This window comes from Mustela erminea, chromosome 17, assembly GCF_009829155.1.
Source record: "Mustela erminea isolate mMusErm1 chromosome 17, mMusErm1.Pri, whole genome shotgun sequence".
Lineage (NCBI taxonomy): Eukaryota > Metazoa > Chordata > Mammalia > Carnivora > Mustelidae > Mustela > Mustela erminea.
The window spans coordinates 55290225-55312704 of NC_045630.1; the positions used below are offsets into that span (position 1 = coordinate 55290225).

General features: G+C 35.8%; 1 protein-coding gene across 1 annotated transcript in view; it reads right to left on the reverse strand.

Annotated features, from left to right (window-relative positions):
- USH2A (usherin) overlaps positions 1-22480 on the reverse strand; it is a 681041-nt gene that overhangs the window by 97573 nt on the left and 560988 nt on the right. The window contains exons 58-59 of the mRNA XM_032319004.1: positions 8210-8368; positions 6585-6747 (exon numbers count right to left, since the gene is read on the reverse strand). Coding sequence (XP_032174895.1) covers positions 6585-6747; positions 8210-8368 — 322 coding nt within the window. The remainder of the gene's footprint in view (positions 1-6584; positions 6748-8209; positions 8369-22480) is intronic.

Consider the following 22480-nt stretch of genomic DNA (forward strand, 5'->3'; position numbering starts at 1 on the left):
CAGGGTAAACAACTGACACATTTACAACCTTCCTGTAGCGACACAAATATTCCATTTTATACTTTTAGTACAGTGTTCAATAAATTACACGAGCTGTTCAACACTTTATTCTAAAATAAGATTAAAATACTATAAAATTTATTATAAAATATAAAAATAACAAAAATATTATTTGTTAGATGATTTTGCCCAACTGGAGGATAATGTAAGTGTTTTGAACACATCTAAAATGGGCCAGGTTGAGTCATGATGTTTGGTAAGTTAGGTGTATTTTTTTTTTTTTTTAAGATCTTACTTATTTATTGGAGAGACAGAGTGAGAGCACAAGTGGGGAAGGAGAAGAGGGAGAGGGACAAGCAGAATGGTGAGCATGTGGAGCCTGACACGGTACTTGATCATGACCTGAGCCGAAATCAAAAGTCCAATGCTATTTCAAATGAGCCACCCAGGGGCCCCTGGTATGCTAGATGTATTAAATATATATATTTTTAAAAAGATTTTAATTATTTATTTGACAGAGATCAAAAGTAGGCAGAGAAGCAGGCAGAAACAGAGGAGGAAGCAGGCTTGCTGCTGAGCAGAGAGCCTGATGCCAGGCTCAATCCCAGGACCCTGCGATCATGACCTGAGCTGAAAGTAGAGGCTTTAACCCACGCACAGAGTCACACAGGTGCTCCTTAAACACATTTTTGACTGATAGTATTTTCAACTTACAATGGATTTATTGCGATATAACCATAGTAAGTTGAGGAGGATGTGTATTTAAAAGGATTGTGCTTGGGGCACCTGGGTGGCTCACTTAGTTAAAGGTCTGCCTTTGGCTCAGGTCATGATCCCAGAGTCCTGGGGTCGAGCCTGCATTGGGCTCCCTGGCCTGCTTCTCCTTCTGCCCCTCCCGCTTCTCGCGCTTTCTCTTTCTTGAATAACTAAATAAAAATCTTTAAAAAAATAAAAATAAAAAAGGGTTGTGCTTAACTTATCTCCGGGAGATTAGCATTGTTCAGTTATTTTGTTGTTGTTTCCAGACATTTTTTATGCACATATAAATGTAAAGAAATATTCTATATATTTAAAGAAAAACAGAATCATCCTTGGCATGCTGTTGTACAATCTGCTTCTTTTATTATCACGAATCTTTTTCCTTATCCTTAAATATTTGTAACAGCCAGATTTGTCTTCCTAAATCAAGGTACATCTTTATTGTACATCTAGGATGACTTCCTACTTTTATCATGCTTGATATTTAACACAGGACTTCCACACACCTTACTTCATTTAATTCTTACAAAATTCTAGGAGGTTATTCTTTATGTTTATTAGACTAACTTTACATAAAAATGAAGCTTGAGGAATATAATGACTTCCCCAAGGTCACATAACTTTTAAGTGTTTGACCCAGCACCTGAAGTCATATCTTCTGTCTACAAATGCCAAGCTCTGTCCACTTTTTCACACTGCTTTTCTGTTTTACCCAAAAGTTGCAATGGCTTACATTGCCTCCAAATAAAAAAATCTAAACTCTTAGCCTAGTATTTCAAGTCTTCTAAAATCTACTATCAAGCTGGTTGTCAAAATTCTCCCTATAAATAACAAAGAGTCCAGCCAAGCTTGACCATCACTTGAACACTATAACTTTAGCATTGGGAATTTGGTTCATTCTATTAATTTTATTCACCTGAGATATCTTTGCCATCAGGCTCTGCTTATTAAAATCCTGTCCACTATAAATGAAATAGAAAACAAAATCCTGAAAGGGACCAGATGATACATGAAGATTTAGTATAGATGGCATTTCAAGTCAGTGAATTATAAAATAATGTTGACAAACTAGATAGTTTTTTTAAAAAAATAAATGCATAGATTTCTCATTCTTTAAAACAAAATCAAGTCTTATATTTAGATATAAGGAGAAGAACCCATAAAATTGCTGGAATAATTGATGTGTTATTTTAATATGATCATCAAAGGGAGAATTTCCTTACTATTTAAAGAGCATAGATGAATGAGAAATAGTCTAAAAGAAAATAGTCTAAGGATATGCAGTATTTATATACACACATAAATAGGAAGGAAATATTTAAAATAAACCAATGACTTCACTTATAATGACCAAATTTTAATTAAAATAATAATATGCCATTTAAAATATTGAACTGGCAAAGATTTGAAAAACTGAGAAGACCCCCTATTGACAGGAATTTTCAGAATTAAAATTCTTACAACCATTTTTAGAAGACTATTGAGCAAACTCTAGGAATTTAAAATGTACAAAATTTAACCCTGCCCTTCTAGTACTAAGAATAATCCTTCATTTGCTCATTGTGAAGGTGTTTTTTTGAGAGTTGCTGTTGTTATGAAAACTTGGAAATCACCTATTTTGCCATCAGTAGGGGACTGGTGAAATAATACAGACTCACATTCATATAATAAAACATAGTTGAGTCATTAAAAGAAGTGAGGTATATGTGCGCGTGTGTGGGTTTGCGTGTGTGCATCCGTGCCCAAGGAAAACTGGAGAGCAGCATGAACAATATAATTCTTTTTATGAAAGGGAAACTATAAAAAGAAAGAAGAAATATTATGTATATTAAAATTAATAGTAGTTACTTTCATTGATGGAAATTTTATGTGCCTCGGGTAAGTCATATAGAAAGGATGAATAGTCTTTTTAATATTCTGTCCTGTTAAAACTTTTTTCCAACAAAAATATTTCTAATAATGGTCACTAAATTTTTATATCATAAGGCCAAGTCCTAATGACATCAATTTCATCCATGAGTGAATGAAGTCTTCCATAAATATTCCAGACAAAAAGAATCCTTTTCTCCTGTAAACTTCCTGATAAATATTTATATTTTTCTGGTAGATATTTATATTTTCTGATAAGTATTCATATATTTCTCTTTTTTTGTTTGTTTGTTTGCTTACTTTGACTTATATCTCCTACTATAGTAAAGGTCCTTGGTAATAGGACTCAGATCTCACAGCAGATATGAACATTTCTATTTATTGATATATCTATCACCTGTCAATCATCTATCTACCTATCTTCATTTCCATATCTCTCTTTCCACACAACATGAATTGATTGTATAAAAGTTTCTTCACTTTTGAGTCAATACCCTCTTATTTTAGTCAATCGGCTTAATTTCCCGTCTAGAAAATTATTATTTACAGTTCCCTGCTTAAAATATTCTTCCATATCAACCACCCATCCTAACTATCTCTTATTTTATCCTTCAAAATCTTACTATTTAAATACTCAAGAAAGAGTTCATTATTCATTTCTACTTCTACAGTGTTTAGAAGGTATTTGTATATATATTTTTTCTTATTGCACATCGATCAATCTCTGTATTTGCTTAAGGACACTGTTTATGAGAATAAACCTCATGCAGTTTTGTCTCTATTAAAATGGTGGGAGATCATTTCATTAAGTGTTTTGTGAAGTCCCAAGAAAAAGAAATATTTGATGAATTTTGTAAATGGAAGTCAGACTTTGTGGAGGGATTTGCATTTACAACATTATAGATATGACAGAGGGGAATACTGAAAAATCGTTATTATAATATCCAAATGGACTAGAGGAGAAAACAAATGCTGAAGATGGCCTTGTCTGTATACTCTATCAGTAAACAGGTTGCACAACACTAACATCAATGTTTCCCTATTGTCAGAAGTGTCTTTTATAACTCCTCTCCTTAGTGAACAAAGTAGCCTAAATCAAATAACAAAGTAACAGATAAACGGAACAGAAGCAATCACATTAATAATCATATCCTTCCCAGATTATTTTGTTTGTAAAGTCATCAATACCCCTTTATCAGCACAGATGCTTTTCAATAGGATGATATCTAGAGGCAGTCTTTAAACAATGGAAGGAAATTACTGAGGGGAAGTGATTTAAGGGGTTAGAGAGACTAGAGTGACAGGTATTTTCAAAATGGGATTGGCAAATTGGCTTCCTGCAATTTAATGAAAATATCTGCCTGGGCCAAACCCTGTCTTTGGTTTGAGCTAAGTGTGTTTCCTTTGGTGGTGATACGAGAAAGAGGAGGCAAATGATGAAGCAGGGATTACATGCCATAACCTCCCCAGAAATACTGCAGGCTCGTGGCCATAACTACAGAAGGGGCTCTATGTAGTCCCAGAATGAAAAAGAACTATGTGTCTACATTCTATTTCTGTCCTTACAAATTTCTGATTTTTTTTTTGCAGCTATCTAAGAAAAATTTGATATTGTTGTTGTCTAAGCACATTTAAACTTCAGCTGAAATAACCGCCAAGTGATTCATGCCTATGTAGGTGAATATAACGATTGTATCTGGAGCCCCAGTGCGCCATTTTCATTTCACTTTAAATAAAAAACAAAATGTATCTATGTCAGTCAGTGCCCTTCTGCTGTACTCAGAGGTATCAAACAGGCTACAATTATGATTGTGAAGTGATTGTGTCACATTGGAGGAAGGTTTATTGCTTTTGAGTCTGCTAGGCAGTAACACATTCTGTTTCATATTACTCTTTATATCATTGTTTGGCTGTGACTAGAATAATCAAATGCCATCAAATGCTGTCAAATTCAATTTACAGTATTTTTCATTGAAGCGGGCTTTCTGCATTATATTTCCTGTTTTCCCTCTCTATAGCTGCCACGGAATAGTCACTGAAATCATGAGGTTTATTTACAAAACCAACAGACTGAAGCCACGTCCTGCTCCATAACAGATACTTTATTTCCCTTTATTCAGAATCGGAATTTGATGTGCTTTTCTCATACAATTAGCATTAAGTAGATGAAAGAAAACTATTCCAAGAGGATGGGCATTTTAGAGCCTGCACTCATGAGCTTAGCTTAAAATGTAAATTCGTGTTAGCCATTTTTACGTGTTTGTGTGTATTTGAATCAGAAATATTATTCTTCAAATTAATGTTGGCTGAGGAGACATTTGGCTTGCTCTTCTTTGGCCATGTCATTTACGTAACTAGAAATGCAATAATACTTTCTCCTTCTATAATTTTCCTACAAACCTGTACTCGTCACTGAAGATGGACCCGAATCAAACGGTTTTAATATCTGAAGTTGAAAGAGGAGCCTGAACTAAGTTTCCTATTTTCAAGGCACAGGAACAAACAGGGGAAGGTGTGAGGCTGCTGGAGAGACTGACAAACCATGAGGGGGTAGGGGTGAGGGTCTGAGCAAAAATGAGTTGTTTTCGGTTTGCCTAACGTAAATACGTGGCTTTTGGAATGGAGTTTTTAATCTGCAAATCCCTCAGGTCTGCTGGTATCTTTCTTCTGTTGTGCCTTTTTTGTCTTAGACAGTTACGGTCAGGAAGTCTGCGTCTCCTCCAACCCCAGTTCATATGCCAAAGTCCAAACCCCCAAGGTGATGGTATTGGGAGATGAGGCATTTGGAAGCTGACTGGGACATGAGAGTGGAACCCTCATGGTGGGATTAGTACCCTTTTAAAGGGGCCCACGGAGGTCTCTAGTTGCTTCCACCACAGTGAGGACACAGTGACATGACAGCAGTCTGTGACCCAAAAAGTGGACCCTCACCAATCATGGAATCTGTGAGCACCTTCATTTTGTATTTTCCCAACTTCCAGGAAAATAACGTGTGTTGTTTCTAAACCACCCAGCTTATGCCGTTGTTGTTACAGCAACCTGCAGGGACTAGCGCGGAGAGCAAACTCTCAGGTTCTTTGCCTCCCTGACTCTCTTCCTGTTTGATTTTGCCTTCTGTCCTGTCTTCCTCCTTCTCCCTCAGGGTTTCTCTGTTACTCTGTTTCCCTCTCTCTCTCTTCTTCTCCTTCCTCTTCTTTCTCCCTCCCTCCCTCTGCTTCTCCTCCTCATTATTCATTATTTATTTAAATAAAACACAAACTATGTGCGTGCGCATCAGGTGAAACCCGGATCAGAAGCGCAACACCTTTCAACCCCAAATGTCGTTGCTCCTCTGTCTGTCCCTCCCTTCTCTCTCTCTTTCCCTTCACTCTCTCTTTCCTTCTTTTCTTCATTTTAGGGGGAGATACTTCACAAATTCTGCATATCATGGTGAACAGCAGCTGCATTGCTATCTACTGCATTCCCATCTAACCAGCTGAGTGGAAACTCCCTCCAACAGAAGGGGAACTGCCGAGTTGAACCATTCCTTCTGCAGATGGAAAACACCCTATTTTTTGAGGATAAAAATGTTTTTCCAAACTCCACATAATAGGTGATGGGAAATACTAGAATTCTGATTGCAGACCTGGTTCCTCCTCTGGAATGACTATGTTCTCTTGGTCAGTAAGCCTCTAGAGGACTGCTCTACCACTTAATCAGAAGTAAGGCCAATGTGCACTATGAGGTCTTGTTGTTAAAGTAGGGCTCAGACAAAAATGCTACACGGTAGCTGTGGTTTCCCCCCCTGGATTATGTGTAAAAGCTTCTAATACCAATCTTAGACCTTAGGAGGTGCTCCAAGAAAACATGAATTCCCACTTATTCCCTTATGGAAAAAGAAAATGTATTTGATTTTACCGTCCTCAAATAATACACATTTTTAAATAATTTAAAATAACAGTAATAGTCAATGTTACCTGTGAAGAAAGTAGTTGAGGATGACTCCGTTTGGCTTTTTAGGTGGCATCCATTTAACCTCGATGCAAGCCGACCCCAGTGCCTTAAGAACCGGGGATGGTAGATCCATTGGGGCTGCTTCAGATGTTTTAACAAATGTCCTACTGCTAACTCCACAACTTCCTTGAAAAAAAAAATCGAGTCCTTATGTAATTTGTCAGGCGGGGAAAAGAGTTACATATGCATATAAAAGGATAAGGAGATCATGGAAATCATATTAGCTGAACTTTTGTATATGACCTTTGTACACATATTTTAGACTAGTACTATAAATCTCTAATTTGAATGTATTTATATGTATACATATTTTTTATTATATACAAACATATTTTATGTATATTTAAATAGGGAATCATTTTTGGAAAATCCATTAAGTAACGACAAATTTTCAGAGGCATAGACCATAATGCTTATGCTTGTCTGAACTGTGGCTTCTCTAGCTTCTTACAGTCATTATGCCAGAAAGTGATAAAGTACTTGAGTATCACTAGGGTGTGTGACTGGTACATCTTGTATATTCTTAATAGTATCTTATTTTTGCCAATATCGTAAAATAATGGCCAGCTCCCAACATGCAGGAATCAATTAATTTGAAGAATATTGTATCTCCATAGCATAATTCTAGAGATGTAGAGATGCAGAAGTGGATTTTGTATTTAAATAAAGAAAACACTAGTTTGAAACTGTTTCCATGTTGAGTAGCTGAAGACCGGATCAGAGAGAGTAGTACCTTTCAAAACAAAATACCTTGGTTGAGTTTGTAGAGAGAAGAGGGCAAACTGACTCACAGTTTCAGAGATGAGGCAAAGCAAAATCACAGACCCCTCGTCCCAATCAGCTCCAAGAGAACTCATGTTCATTTGGACACAGACGTTCTTAAGCACAAATAAGATAGGAGTTCCCACCACTCGAGTATAAGATTGGGGCATTTCTTTAATTTAAAGTGGAGCAATATGTTTTATACACCAATATGAGTTGTATCTTTTCTTCTTTCATTAATATATGTTGTAACGTTTGGAGAGATGAAGGGACTGATAGAGGTTCTTCCTTAAAACCAACGAGATGGATGATTTCATAGACAAGTAGCCTATGCCATGAAACTCAGGGCAACAGCCTGCATATATGACAAAGAGTCCAGGGAAGCACAGTAAAATATGTAAGATTCATTCAAGTGTAACCTGACTTCTAAATAATGCCTCCCCTCAATCCCAAATAAAACTTAAATAAAGCAAAGTGTGTACCTTTTTTTTTTTTTGAAATTTTCATAATACCTATTTTGTTTTATATTACCAATGATTCCTTTATGTGATCTAGGTGTTTTTCTTTTAAAGGGCCTTATAAAACAAGACTTTGCAAAACCACCATTTTAATATATTTAAATATTCATGATTTAATGTGCAGAAATGCATAATGCTTCACTCAATGCCAGGCTCTGATTTTTCTGGGTAAACAGTCCAGTACAAATAAGAAATGAAATGTTAGTCTTTGTATTTGAATTGAGAATCTATTCCTTTTTAATGAATTTTTTCATAAAATACTTTTGTTTTTAATAAAAGCCCAGGACAAGTGTCTGAAAGACTTTCACCATTTTGACATGCTTGTATCCTTATCTCATATTGTGTGAATGGAGCCAGATTTTCCAGAAGGATGCATTGATGATGACCAACAGAGGAGGTCAGAGGTGCTACACTTCCAGCATTGAGTAAGACATTGTACTCCACAGGCATTTTGGGGATGAGGATCCCTTCAAAGAGAGAGAGAAAGAGAGAGAGAGAGAAAACACATATGTATGATATACAGGATGATCAACAAATGTTTGTCTTTTAAAAATGATGAATCTTTAACATTTTATAACTTAAAGGTATATTATTGCCAAATATAGCACTTAATAACTGCATGAATGTATATCCCAAAAGTAAAAAATAAAACATGTATCACCCCTTTTCAAAAACAAATGAAGTACATATAATAGTTCTATTCAAAGGTACACTCTACGGGCAAATAAAAGCGAAGGCATGTTTCACTTCTTAAAAAATACAAGGCAATTAGAAATGGTGTCATATATTTTTGCTCGGCTTACTTACTCTTAAAGTACATAAAAAAAAACACACCAGTTTTGCTTGTGACAATAATTTTTCTGTAGGCATTGTGTATGCATCCAGTCTGACACAGATCCTTGACATAATAGCCCATAAAGTATCCAAATCATAGTCTACCTAGAGAATTCCCAGTGCATTAATTATTGAGTTAGGACAGTCCACTCTGTCAGGGAGACTTATGGACCTAAATACATATGAAATTTGGGTTCAAAACTGTCATTTTTCACAATGCTTCCTAAAGAAAGAAGGTCTTGTGAGTTTAGCCTTTTCACAATCTATTCATATAATTAAATGCCTGTAAGTTTTAGTTGGTCATGAACAACATGTACATTTTTTTTTTCAAGGAGAGTATATGAGCCTTGAATGAAGAATATAATGGAATTTCTCATGAGATTTTCTCATTGATCTGATAGCTTATAACATTTGAGGGTTTAATTACTTCCCTTTGTAGCACTTAAATAAGGTTATCTTTGCTGTAGAAGCAATGAAATCTACAGCACAGGACTCAATAACCCTTCAGAAATGAGGCCTAAAAAATGAAATGAAAGTTTGCTTTTTGTAGATAGAGCCCTAATTGTATAAGGGTTGGAAGAGCCAGTATAAAGCAGAGATGCTTGGGATTTTGTGTAGGATAGATGAAAATAAGAACTCTCCAAAGGATGTATTGATCATAGTCAGAGGACTGAACAATTGTTTCCTTTGGAAAGCTGCGATTGTGCTGAACCCAGACTGAGACATTTTAGTTTAAATTAGAGCATCCTTGTTAAATTATCTGTTGTATTTGTTCTAATGACTTAAATTACTGCTGTTCTATCATTGATTCCTAAATTCCTATTTCTGGCTTTTTATCTCTCTTGCATTCCTAATTTCTATTTTCAGCAACCTACTTCACAGAGACCTCCATCTCAACAGGTCCAAAGCGTATCCCTGTATTTTCCACTCCCAAATCTGTTGTTCTTCTTTCCTATGCCAAAGGCCTTAGAGTAAAGCCTTTGGGTAAGACTCCTGGAGTCGACCCTGCTTTCTTTCTACACAGTTGCAGCAATAACCCAAACAAGAACAGCCATCTCCATTGCATTCTGGTTGCATGCAGGACAGGGTACTCCATAAAGTCAGGGGCTCTGTTCTTATCCCCAGGGTAGTTTCAGTGCCTAGAGTTTAGCACAAAGTGGCAGCTCAATAAACGTCAGTTTGAGTGAATGATTGAAATCTTAGGACAATATTGTAAAGCAAATGTTATTGCATTTTTTCAAGACGAGAAAACTAAGCACCTTGTTCCAGATTGCCAGTTGATTACTTGGGGTAGTCACACTTGAACTCAGACCCATCTGATAACAAAGCTTATCTCTCTCTATTTATGTTCTCTCTTGGTAATGGAAACTTGGATTAGGACAACTGAGGAAAAATGAGAGGATAATTTTGAGACAACATGGGTAGCCAGGCAGAACAGTTACTGAACACTGATTAGAGGGAAGAAATGGAAAAATTAGAATTCTTACTGAGGAAACTAAATTATAGGTGAATATTTGAAGCTCTGAAGGGTAAGTTTCCGAAACTGAGATACACATACCCTACACATATCCACCCTTGTGGATTTCTGTCAAAGTATTTTTAAAGACAAGGACAAACATGGCACCTTTTCCTGGAATGCCACTTTGACCTTTAAAATTTGGGAAATGCAAGGCTTCCTTGCCTGAGCAAGGGAAACCAGCAGAATCCCACTTTTCCTTGTTCACAAAAATTTGGTATGGAGTTTTCTTCCTAAAAAGTCCAAGACTAGAAAATTATATTGGTACTGAGTGATCATAGCTTTGACTGGTCAGTTGTTATAACTCCATAGTCACCTTAGAACTAACTAAATGACAGCAGAAGTTTATGCTGACATAATCAGTGTTTTGAACAAGTACAAGTCCTATTCGTGATGCAATCAAAACACCATCTAATATGAGTTGCTCAGTATTGCTTTAAAATTAAATCATCATGGGTAATCTTCTGCAGACACAGGATGAAACTTTGACTGGGCCCACAGTTCTGTTGCATCTTAGGTAGTAGACATTTCTATGTTATTTTTTTTTTTCTATGAAGAAAAAAGATACCATGACAAAGATTAATGGCTAGAAAATGTAAATAAATTTATTTTTCTCTTTAACGGCATCGTAAATACACATACTGGGCTTATTTAGAAGATACTCTTTGACTCCTAATTCCCAACTATAAGACGAAACTGGCAATGGTTTTACTGCTCCCAAAAAGACTGCTATAGTTAAAATGAAGTTTGAGAGTTGGATGCAGAGAATTGATTAGAGGGACCATTTGAAGCTCTTAGTCCATTAATGGGTGAGGAAAACCTATATACTACATTAGAAGTAAAATAAAGAGCTGTATAATCAGGCTTTTTTTTTCCCCACTAAGAATGTTCTTTGGAGACTGTTGTTCCAGGTAGTAAAAGAGATTGAAGACTTGATCAGGGACCCTCTCAGTTTGTAGTTTGACCTCTCAGCAGGAAGATAGGCTAATGGAAATTTCCATTCACAGTATCTTGGAATGTCACAGTATGCACATCCCATTTTGGCTGTTTCTCCTTATTGTTACCCTGACATAGTCTGTAAAATGGTGGGGGGAAAAAGGCTGCTGTTTGTACCTGCATATTTATAACACAATGAACACAGAAAGAATTGCCTGGACATTGAACTTATTGGGGTCAGCTTTCTCCAGAGTGATCTAATATCCTAAAATATAACAGCGTAGCACTCTTTATCCAAGGAGATAGATAATAAATAAATAAATAAATAAATAAATTCCCTAATGATAAATTATAAAATACATTATTTTTTGGTTGAAGATAAACACATTGGAATAAAATGGCAAATTTGTACGAGTTTTTAACCTAAAAAGCAAGACCTTAAAGAAATTGCAAACTTATGGTGATTACTTTCGGTGGTTTCTAGAACTCCTAGGATTGATCGCATGTTCATTTTGTCTTCTCTGTTCCTGGGATAGATCTTATAGAAAAGTTTGACAAACACTCATTTGAAAAATATTCTATCATTCTTGTTGCACTAGACCAACCACAGAATGGAGTCAGGCAGATCAAGTCACTTCTCTGCTCTTATTTGTTTCTGGTAAATTACTTAACCTCTATGAACGCTGGTCTCTTCATCTGTAAAATGATGATAATAATAGCCACCTCATAAAGAGCTATAAGGATTAAATTAGAAAATGCATGTAAAACATTTTAGTACATTCCTGCGAACAGAAAGTGCTGAGTTAATGACAGACATCTCAGCAAAACAAAATGAAATGGAACAAAATGGAAAAAAAAAAAAAAACCCACATCTCCGACACTATTTTATCAGCTCTCAAACGCTCCGAACCCACCTTTTTTAAAAAGTATAGTTTCTATTCTAATTCCAAATAACTGTTATATTCATCTAAGTAGATCTCTTTATAACAATATTTTATCTAGGTTTTTTAATGAATACTTGGATATGATCAAGTGTATTCCTACGAAGATATTTTTCCATTTCTAGCCATAATTTAGAAATGGTCTTTCCGTCAATTCATCTGAGGTTGCGCTTTACTGAATGTCTTCCTCTGTACCTACTGGGCTGCTTTCAATAACTTCTCTGCTTAGCAGGACAGGACTCCTAGGGGGTCAGGGAACAAAGCTGTCTTTCTGCTACATTTCAAATATAGACATTATCTTGATCTAGGTTTCAACATGGCTAGTCAAGGCATGAACCCGGAAAATGTATTTTTCACATCTTGTTTAATTGGAAATAAATGTCCTTTACATATACCTATGAGGTGCTGAAAGAGAAAATGCTCCTTGAAGCTGTGAGCATGTCAAACAGTGACATGTATTTAGGAAAGAGGGCCCCTCCACTGTCATAATTTACATGACTGTGACATGAAAGGCTCCTGTGTTCCTGCAAACCCTACACCATCTGCAATGAGTCTGAAACAACCTAGCCCCCTGGTATTCTGATGACTAAATGAAATGAAATGGGCATATTTGTTAAAATCAGCTGGGAAGCCACACGACTTGGTTAGTTCCCGAGTTCATAAATTTATGTCAGAGCAAGAGGAGCAGTGGAAGCTCAAGTGAACCAATTTACCCTAAGTGCAAATGGCAGTTTTGTTATTTGGTGTCAAAGTTACCAGTCCCACAATGACAAGCTGCCATAACACATTTTCTTGTTCACTAAAGAACAAGGATTTCGTTGGTTAATATTCCTCGCAATGCTCCTTTTCATAATTTACAACAACTAGATGCTGATAGGTTATTTAACATTTATGAAGTTAAGATGTAATCAGAAAAACCCTGATTATCTTTACAAATAAAAAAGTTAAATTATTCAACTTTTTTTTTTTTCTCAGTGGCTTCATTTCACAGCAGGTGCATACTTTACAATGGGACAAGTCAATCAAATAATCCTTTTTTAAAATCTTTTTTTAGGAGCTGAAGCAGGAACAATTCTAAGAGGAAAACTATTAATTCGGTTTGATAGCTGCTTCAAAACACTGGTTGCACTTAATGTAATGCTTTGAACAAATCAGCTAGACAATTCTTTGTTGCATAGGTAGGCATATCTCGGTTATGCCCTTTTGAGGGTTTGGAAGTGAAACAAGACTCTCTCTCTTTTTCTTTTTTAAAAGATTTTATTTACTTATTTATTTGACAGACAGAGATCACAAGGAGGCAGAGAGGCAGGCAGAGAGAGAGGAGGAAGCAGGCTCCCTGCTGAGCAGAGAGCCCCATGCGGGACTCGATCCCAGGACCCTGGGATCATGACCTGAGCCGAAGGCAGAGGCTTTAACCCACTGAGCCACCCAGGCGCCCCGAAACAAGACTCTCTTAAACACAAATCTGTAACAACTGTATGGAAATTTTACATAAGTTCATATAATTGTGGTCATTTTATGCCCTTTCTACCTTAATAGATAGTAGGGTTATGACAGGAAGGATAACGTCTCATTCTTCTTTATAACTCTCAGGGTGTCTAGCATTATACCTTGCCTCTGAGTAGGGGCTCAGCAAATATTTTCATGTTCATTAAAGTGAATAGATAATTCAGTATACCTAAAGGCTAATGAGTTACATCTCATGAAATTTTAAGCTACAAATAAAACACTCCTACTGGGTTAGTGGACGAGCTGCTCTTAAATTACATTGTCCTCATTCATATTTGCTATATTTAAAGCAAAATTATTTTTTAGCTTCTGAACTGGATTATAGTAGAGCTTAGAAAAAAATCATTTGTTTTCTGCATTGTTTATGTAGAAAAATGATGAGAAAATGGCAGTGCTTTTGATCGTAGAACTTGGAGTCAGATGCATTGTGGGTTGGCTACAACACATTTGTGATAAATAACCTAGACAAAATAACTAAAGAGTATCTAAATTGTTCTCATTAGTAAAATAGGCAAAACAATAGACATACTATATTATACTATACTATCTGTACTATACAATAGGACATACTGTATTATACTATACTATATTAGGTTGTTAAAAACATTAAATGAGATACATATTAATCTCTTAGAAAAATGCCTACTACATATTAGAACTCAATAAAATTCATTAAATAACAAAAGCAAAGGCAACAAAATAAATTGACAAGTGGGACACATCAAACTAAAAGGCTTCTGCACAGCAAAGGAAACCATCAATATGAAAAGGTGGCCTATGGAATGGTAGTAGATATTTGCAAACCATTTATCTAAAAAGAGGCTAATATCCAAAATATACAAGGAACTCATGCAAATCAATAGCAAAATAAAAAAGACCTAATTAAAAAATAGAAAAAGGCTACAAATAGACATTTCCCCCCAAAAAAGACAAGCAAATGGCTAACAGATATGTGAAAATGTGCCCAACATCCTTAATCACCAGGGAAAAGCAAATATAAAACCACAATGAGATATCACCTCATACCTCTCAGGATGACAATTATCAAAAAGACAAGAGATCACAAATGCTGGTGAGAATGCAGAAAAAGGGACTGTTTGTACACTGTTGTTGGGAATGGAAGCTCATATTGCCAGTGACAGTTTACTATGGAAAACAGTATGGAGGTTCTCAAGAAATTAAAAATAGAACTACTCTGTAGTCCAGCAAACCTTCTTCTGAGTACATATCCAAAGTGCATGATATCATTGCCTCACAGAGCTATCTATACTCCCAAGTTCATTGCAATATTATTCACAATAGCCAAGGTATGGAAATGACCGAAGTGGCTTTCAGTGGAGGGATGGATAAAGAAAATGTAGTATAGATGAAATAGCATATTATTCAGACTTATAAAAAGAAGAAAATACTTCCATTTGCAACAACATGGATGAAACTGAAGGGCCAGAATGGATGAAACTAAGTGAAATAGCCAGACAGAGACAATAACCTTACAGTATTACCTATGTGTGGAACCTTAAAAAAAAAAAAAAAAAGAACTCATAGAAACAGAGTGGAATGGTGGCTATGAGGGGCTGGAAGATGGTAAAAAGGTACAAACTTTCAGCTATAAGATGAATAAGGTCTGGGGATCTAAGGTATAACGTGGTGACTATAGTTGATAATACTGTAGGGTATAACTGAAATTTGCTAAGAGAGTAGAATTTGTGTTCTCGCCAGAAAGACAAAAAATAAATATGCGATAAGATGTTAGCATTAATTAACTTGATGGTGCAAATCTTTTCACAGTTATATATGTCAAATCATCACATTGTAATCTTTAAATGTATTATAATTTCATTTGTCAATTATACCTCAGTACAGCTGAATAAAGATTTACTGTGCTAAATAAAACATAAATCATTGAAATGAGTTTTATACTTTCTTCTGAAATTCAGCACTACTGTCACTTGGTTTTTGCACTTAAAGAAAACTGAAAGAATTGTCAAAGTTGAATCATCCCAGTTAAAGCAAAGTAAATTTTTTTTAGGGCACTTAATGACAATTTTGACTTTAAATAGATATTATCTGATCTAATACACTGCGGTTGATTAGCTAACTGAACACCAAGATGCCTAAGGTCTTTAGATAGGCCATATCATGGCTAACTACCCTTTAATCAAAAATTGGTTAATAAAAAGCATTTTTTTTCCTAACCAATATATTTTTTATTCCTAAGCAATATTAATTGAAATGATTTTTCAGAAGAACAGTTGCTAATTGTTTTCTTTAATGGACTAAGAGATAAATATGAATGGACACACACCAGTACTTCGAGATTATGCATTAAACCTAAATAACTCACCATCTTTAGTGAGGAAATGTGTTGAATGCAATGACATTGTTAATTAGAACATGATGAAGGGCTAGAACAGTTCAAAATACAGTCATCACCTTGATAAATTAGAAAGACTCATCATTACCTTCAGAGTTCAAATAATTTCGAGTGTTTGGATTCTGAAATAGCAGGAGTATCTCTATTCTTATCCTGAGTAAACCATTTATGTTCCAGGAACAATTTGCTGCTTCATTTTCTGTGATTTTTTTTACCCATTAGTTGAACATGTATCCCCCACTCTTTTTAATACAAATGTGTAAGTCTGGACCTGAGGTTAAGAGCTGGTACGGGGTGAGAAGGAATGTTTAGGAATCAGCTAGGCAGGCTGCTGTCTGTAGCTTGAATAATAATAGCCAGCTTCCAGGCAGTGTGCACTAAATGTGTACCATGCTCCTTCACCGACTTCACATAAAAGCAATGCAGGGTGGGCGTTTGATACTTTGTTTCACAGACAAGAAACCTCAAGTTCAGAGACATTGTGGAACCTGCCCAAGGTCATGGGAAAACTAAATGGTGGAGCCCATTCCACCTAGAAACCAGTATTCCTTTTTCAGAAATAAGCGAAAAAATTATGCATCCACAAGATGACATCTAATATTTCGAAGATACGTGTATGTGTCCTATTTGTCTCTAAAGAAGAAATATGTATTTGTGTGTGTGTGTGTGTGTGTGTGCACATGTATGTATGTTTAGGGTTGAATTAGTGTGGAGAGAGGGATAGGATTCTACAGGAAGTCAAGTGTTTGAATTATTTTTAAAAAAGATTTTATTTATTAACTTGATAGAGACAGAGAGATCACAAGTGGGCAGAGAGGCAGGCAGAGAGAGAGGGGGAAGCAGGCTCCCAGCTGAGCAGACAGCCGGATGCGGGGCTCAATCCTAGGACCATGAGATCATGACCTGAGCTGAAGGCAAAGGCTTATCTCACTGAGCCGCCCAGGTGCCCCATGTTTGAATAATTTTAAGCAACAGAAAATCCAAAATTTATTTATATTTGCTTGAATGACAAATTTTAGAAACTTACTCACTACTCTCTTCTTCCATTAATTCAGCAAATATTTTAAAAGGATATGTTGTTTCTGCATCATCTGATTTGAAGGTACAAATGATATGCAAAAGAGTAGAAATCTTGATTTTCTAGAGCTTGAAGGGTCTTGATAATCTTACAACTGACATTTGTCAAGTAATAATGAGCTACAATGAACCAGGACTTACCTGAAAGGTAAGAGAATGTCTATCGAGGCTTTAAAATAGTCCTGGAATATTCTTTTCGTGGTTGAGAAATGACTCCCTCTCCCACTTAACTGAAATCTTTCAGCATTTGGAATCTGGTTTTGCTAGGTCATGTCTATTCTTTCCTGACTTTCGGTTGAATAGGCAGACTTCTGGTTACCAGTTCCTTCATGCCACAGAAGATAACTACTGTAGGTAAGTATTTTCCCTTCAGGGACTCACCATTTTCCACAATTACTTCTTCTGGTCTAGGCATGCCAAATAAAAAGCATTCTTCCCCAATCATTTGGTATTTGCCAATAACTAGCTCTGTTTCTCGGCCCTCTGGGCTACTATTTCAAAAAATACAGTTGTATCACAAATCCAAAAGATGGTGGGAAATAAACAAAAAGCTTGATATGGATTTAAGAGTTAAGCCAAAGACCTGTGGAGATTGCTCTTATAACAGATCTGAATTTGAATCTTGGCTTTGCTTGTAACCTTGAGTATATCATATCACTTCTTCTTTTTTTTTTTTTTTACACGATTTTTAATTTATTTATTTGACAGAGAGAGATCATAAGTAGGCAGAGAGGCAGGGAGAGAGAGGAAGAGAAGCAGGCTCCTGGCTGAGCAGAGAGCCCTACGCAGGGCTCGATCCCAGGACACTGAGATCATAACCTGAGCCAAAGGCAGAGGCTTTAACCCACTGAGCCACGCAGGTACCCCTATATTACTACTTCGAGATTCAAATTTCTTATCTTAATATGGAAATAATGATATTACTTGTATTCTAGGGTTTTTATCAGTATAAACTCAGGTAAGGCAGGGAAAATGTTTATCAAAGTGTTTGGCATATGTTGGAAATTTAACAAAAGGCAAGTTATAAACAAGTGATATATTGAATGTAAGTGATATTCACCATAAGTATTCTAATTATGCTTCCCCTGTATATTCCACATTTCCTGGATCTCACTTCCTTTTCTGGTAAAATTTAAAAACATGTAGTAAGAATTAATTTATAGATATCACTGAAATAATAATTTATAAACTGAAAGCCCACTTAATTGCCTAAGTAATTTTCTGTTGCCAAGCAGCCACATGGACATTGTTTTCTCCCAGCAACTTACCTGTGTAAAGTCGCTCTATTCACACTGACCACAAAACAAAATACATGTGAGAAAACCCAGTTGATTTAACCACTATTTTGGTTTTGAACATTCAAGAGAAAGTGGTTCGACTCACGTTTTGAAAAAAATATTGTACCTGACCACTTTTGCTTGGTGTATGTAATTCATGATGACTAAATTTGGAAAACATTGAAATCATCTGGGAAGCTTAAAAAAAAAATCTAGATTTCTTGACTCCACCCCAGGAGATTCTGATTCAGTAAACTTGTGACTGAGAACCGGTCTTTGCAAAAGCTTTCCAGGTGATTCTAATGTTTGTTCAGGTTTGGGGAACTGCAGGTATGGACTACTTGGCCCAATTTTCAGCTCTGCTTATGATGTAATCATTGCATAATGGTAGAGGAGTATGATGAGTACCTTGAAAGCTCTTGATTGTGAGCAAATAAACAACCTCTGGTTATAACAAGTTTGTTTTCTTTCAGTTTAAAATATATATTTGTGACTCTTCAGGAACAGAAAAATGTTTTTATTATCCAAATCAAAACACAGCATGAGGTACTTTCCAATAAAATCAACTGTAGATTATACAGAAGTCAAAATAATCTGCCTGTTTACAGAGTTCAAAATCCTTCTAGGCACCAGGAAAAAAGTTTAATTTAAGATTTTAATCTTTCCATATATTACGGGGTTTCTGTAATGGATTTTGTACATCTGAAACTAAAAGATTGACAGGTCTGGATATTATAGATTTATTAACCATTGGTTACATGGCCAGAGTTAGCGTGTGAAGCTTTTCTACAATACCCCCAAGGATGCGCTAGAATGAACAATTTCTACAAAGCCTGAGGTAGGCAAGAGTTAAGGTTACGTTAAAAAAAGCAGAAGTTGTGCTTTATTTCACAACGATCCTTTTCTAAGTGTAAACATTATACACTGAGCATAAAAATATGATGTTGAACTTAAAGAAAAATATAACTTTTGTCATATTGCATTTTTGCTGGAAATTCAAGAGAAGTCTTAAACATTTACAAGTGCAATCCTGCAGTGCACTGTTTTAACATTTTGAAAACGGGGCCCTTGGCACCTAGCAAAGGCTGGAGCAAATACATTTTAAAAATAAATAATTGAAGACAAAAATAATTCTCCAAAAAAAATCATCACTATTCACAGGCTAATGTACAGAGCCAATGTATGCTAATTATATAAATTACCTCATTTAATCTTTACAACCACCCAAATGTATGTACTACCATTGTCTCCATTTTATGGCTGCACCGAACAGAGACTCAGGGAGAAGAACCGACTTGTTGATGTCAGCTAACAGGTGGCAGAATTGAGATGTGAGTCCTGTTTTCTCTTTCATCCGACATCCATTGTCTTAAAAGAAAAGGTATCTTCAGATAAGCAATTTATGTGTATAATAATGTTAAAATGACAAGTGATTTGATAGGCCATGGAACCCCCGATCACATGGCTTTTTTTTTTTTTTTTTTTTTTGCTTATCATCTTGGACTTTCTCTTATTGTTCTTTGAGAATCTGGATTGTGGAAGACTCTGGTGGGATTCTGAGAAATCTCTGGTTCATAGGCAAAATCCAGTCCCAGACTGGCTCTTTTCTGTTTCATTTTACTCGATGGCACAGAAGCACCACAGCTTCATAAAGATGCCAAGGAGAAATATGCTCAAAGACAGTAAGATAGCATGCTGGTCCATTCAAGTTGAGACAGATTCTGTAAAGGGATATGTAAGTTCGTATATTTTCTGCAGCAGAAGATATGGGTTTTCTTCCACTGAAGTTAAGAATGGAGTTCAAGAATATCTATGCTCCTAGAACTGAGGTAAGGATTACAGGGCTGTATTTCACAGGCTGGGGCTGGTGATCATTCCTTTGCTCTAATTTAATGTGCTGTATATTCATTTTAAAGCAAAGGTGGATGGAATCATTTATATTTAATATCTTAGAGAGGCTTACCTTTTTCTTTGCTTATAAAGATTTTGATAAATTTTCTCCTGTGAGTTTGACCAAATTAAGACCCTTCTGTTTTTGTTTTTGATCTTAGATTATGACATCAGAAGGATGCTGGTTGATGAGAACTTAAGTTTTATATATTAGGCCTCTATGTTACCTTCTTGGCTCTATTGCCCATTTGTTTGCTGATTTAGTTTTTATTTTGATTCCAGTTAGTTAACACAGGATTCTGTATTAGTTTCAGGTGTATGATAGAGTGATTCAAGAATTCCATACATCACCAGGTGCTCATCACAGCAAGGGCGCTCCTGAATTCCCATCTCCTATTTAACCCACGCCCACCACCCGCGCACACTCTGGTAACCATCAGTATATTGTCTGTAGTGAGAGTCTGTTTTTGGTTTGTCTCTCTTTTTGCTCTTTTGTTTTGTTTCTTAAATTCTTCGTGAGTGAGATCATATGGTATTTGTACTTCTCTGATGGACATTTCATCTTGCTTTATACTCTCTCGCTCTATCCTTTCATTCCTTTTTATGGAATGAATTCCTTTTTATGGGTGAATTATATATATATAATATGCACATGAATATAACATATATTATTAATATACACATTATTAATATATATGCCATCTTTTTTATCCACTCATCAATTGATGGACACTTGGGCTGCCTCCATATCTTGATTATTGTAAATAACGCTGCTATAAACATAGAGGTGTATGTATTCCTTTGAATTAGCATTCGTTTTTATTCTTTGGGTGAGTACCCAGTAGTGTGAATCCTTGATCATAGGATAGTTCTATTTTTAACTTTTTGAGGAAACTCCATACTGTTTTCCTCAGTAGTGGCATCAGTTTGAATTTCCACTAACAGTGCAAGAGGGTTCCCCTTTCTCCACATCCTCACCAGCACCTGTTATTTCTTGTGTTTTTGTTTTTAGCCACTCTGACAAGGGTCAGAGAATAACTACATTGTAGTTTTCATTTGCATTTCCCTGATGATAAATGATGAAAAGCATCTTTTCATGTCTGTTGGTCATCTGTATGCCTTCTTTGGAGAAATATCTGTTCATATCTTCTGCCCATTTTTAAATTGAATTATTATTTTTTGGGGGTTGAATTTTTAAAGTTCTTTATATATTTTGGTTCCTAACCTTTTATCAGATATATCATTTGCAAATGTCTTCTCCCATTCTGAAGGTTACCTTTTAGTTTTAGTGATTGTTTCCTTCACTGTGCAGAAGTTTTTATTTTGATGAAGCCCCAATAGTTCATTTTTGCTTTTGTTTCCCTTGCCTTAGGGGACCTATCTAAAAAAAAGTTGCACACCAATGTCAGAGAAATTACTGCTTGTGCTCTCTTCTAGGATTTTCATGATTCCAGATCTCACATTTAGGACTTTAATGCATCTTGAGTTTATTTTTCTGTATGGTATAAGACAGTGATCCAGTTTTATTCATTGCTGGTTGCTGTCCAGTTTTCCTGACAGCATTTCTTGAAGGGACTGTCTTTTTCCCATTGGATATTCTTTCCTGCTTTGTCGAAGATAAATGGACCATATAATTGTGGGCTTTTGTCCCTAGGCTTTCTATTATGTTCTGTTGACCTACATGCCAGTACTGTACTGTTTGAATTACTACAGCTTTGTAATATAATTTGAATACTGGAATTGTGACACCTCCAGCTTTGCTTTTCATTTCTCAACACTGCTTTGGCTATTCAGAGTCTTTGGTGGTTCCATATAAATTTTAGGATTGTTTCTTATTATTTTGGGTGCAATTATAAATGATATTGTTTTCTTAATTACTCTGCTGATTAATTATTGGTGCATAGAAATGCAACATATTTCTGTACATTGATTTTTATCCTGCAAACTTTACTGAATTCATTTTTTAGTTCTAATAGTCTTTTGGTGGAGTCTTTTAGGTTTTCTATATAGAGTTTCATGTCATCTGCACATAGTGAAAGCTTTACATCTTCCTTACCAATTTGGATGTCTTCTATTTCTTTTTGTTGTCTAATTGTTGTGGCTAGGACTTCCAGTACTATATTGACTAAAAGCGGTGAGAATGGACCTCTTTGTCTTGTTCTTGACCTTTGGGGGAAAAGCTCTCAGTTTTTCTTCATTAAGTCTGATGTTTGCTGTGGGTTTTT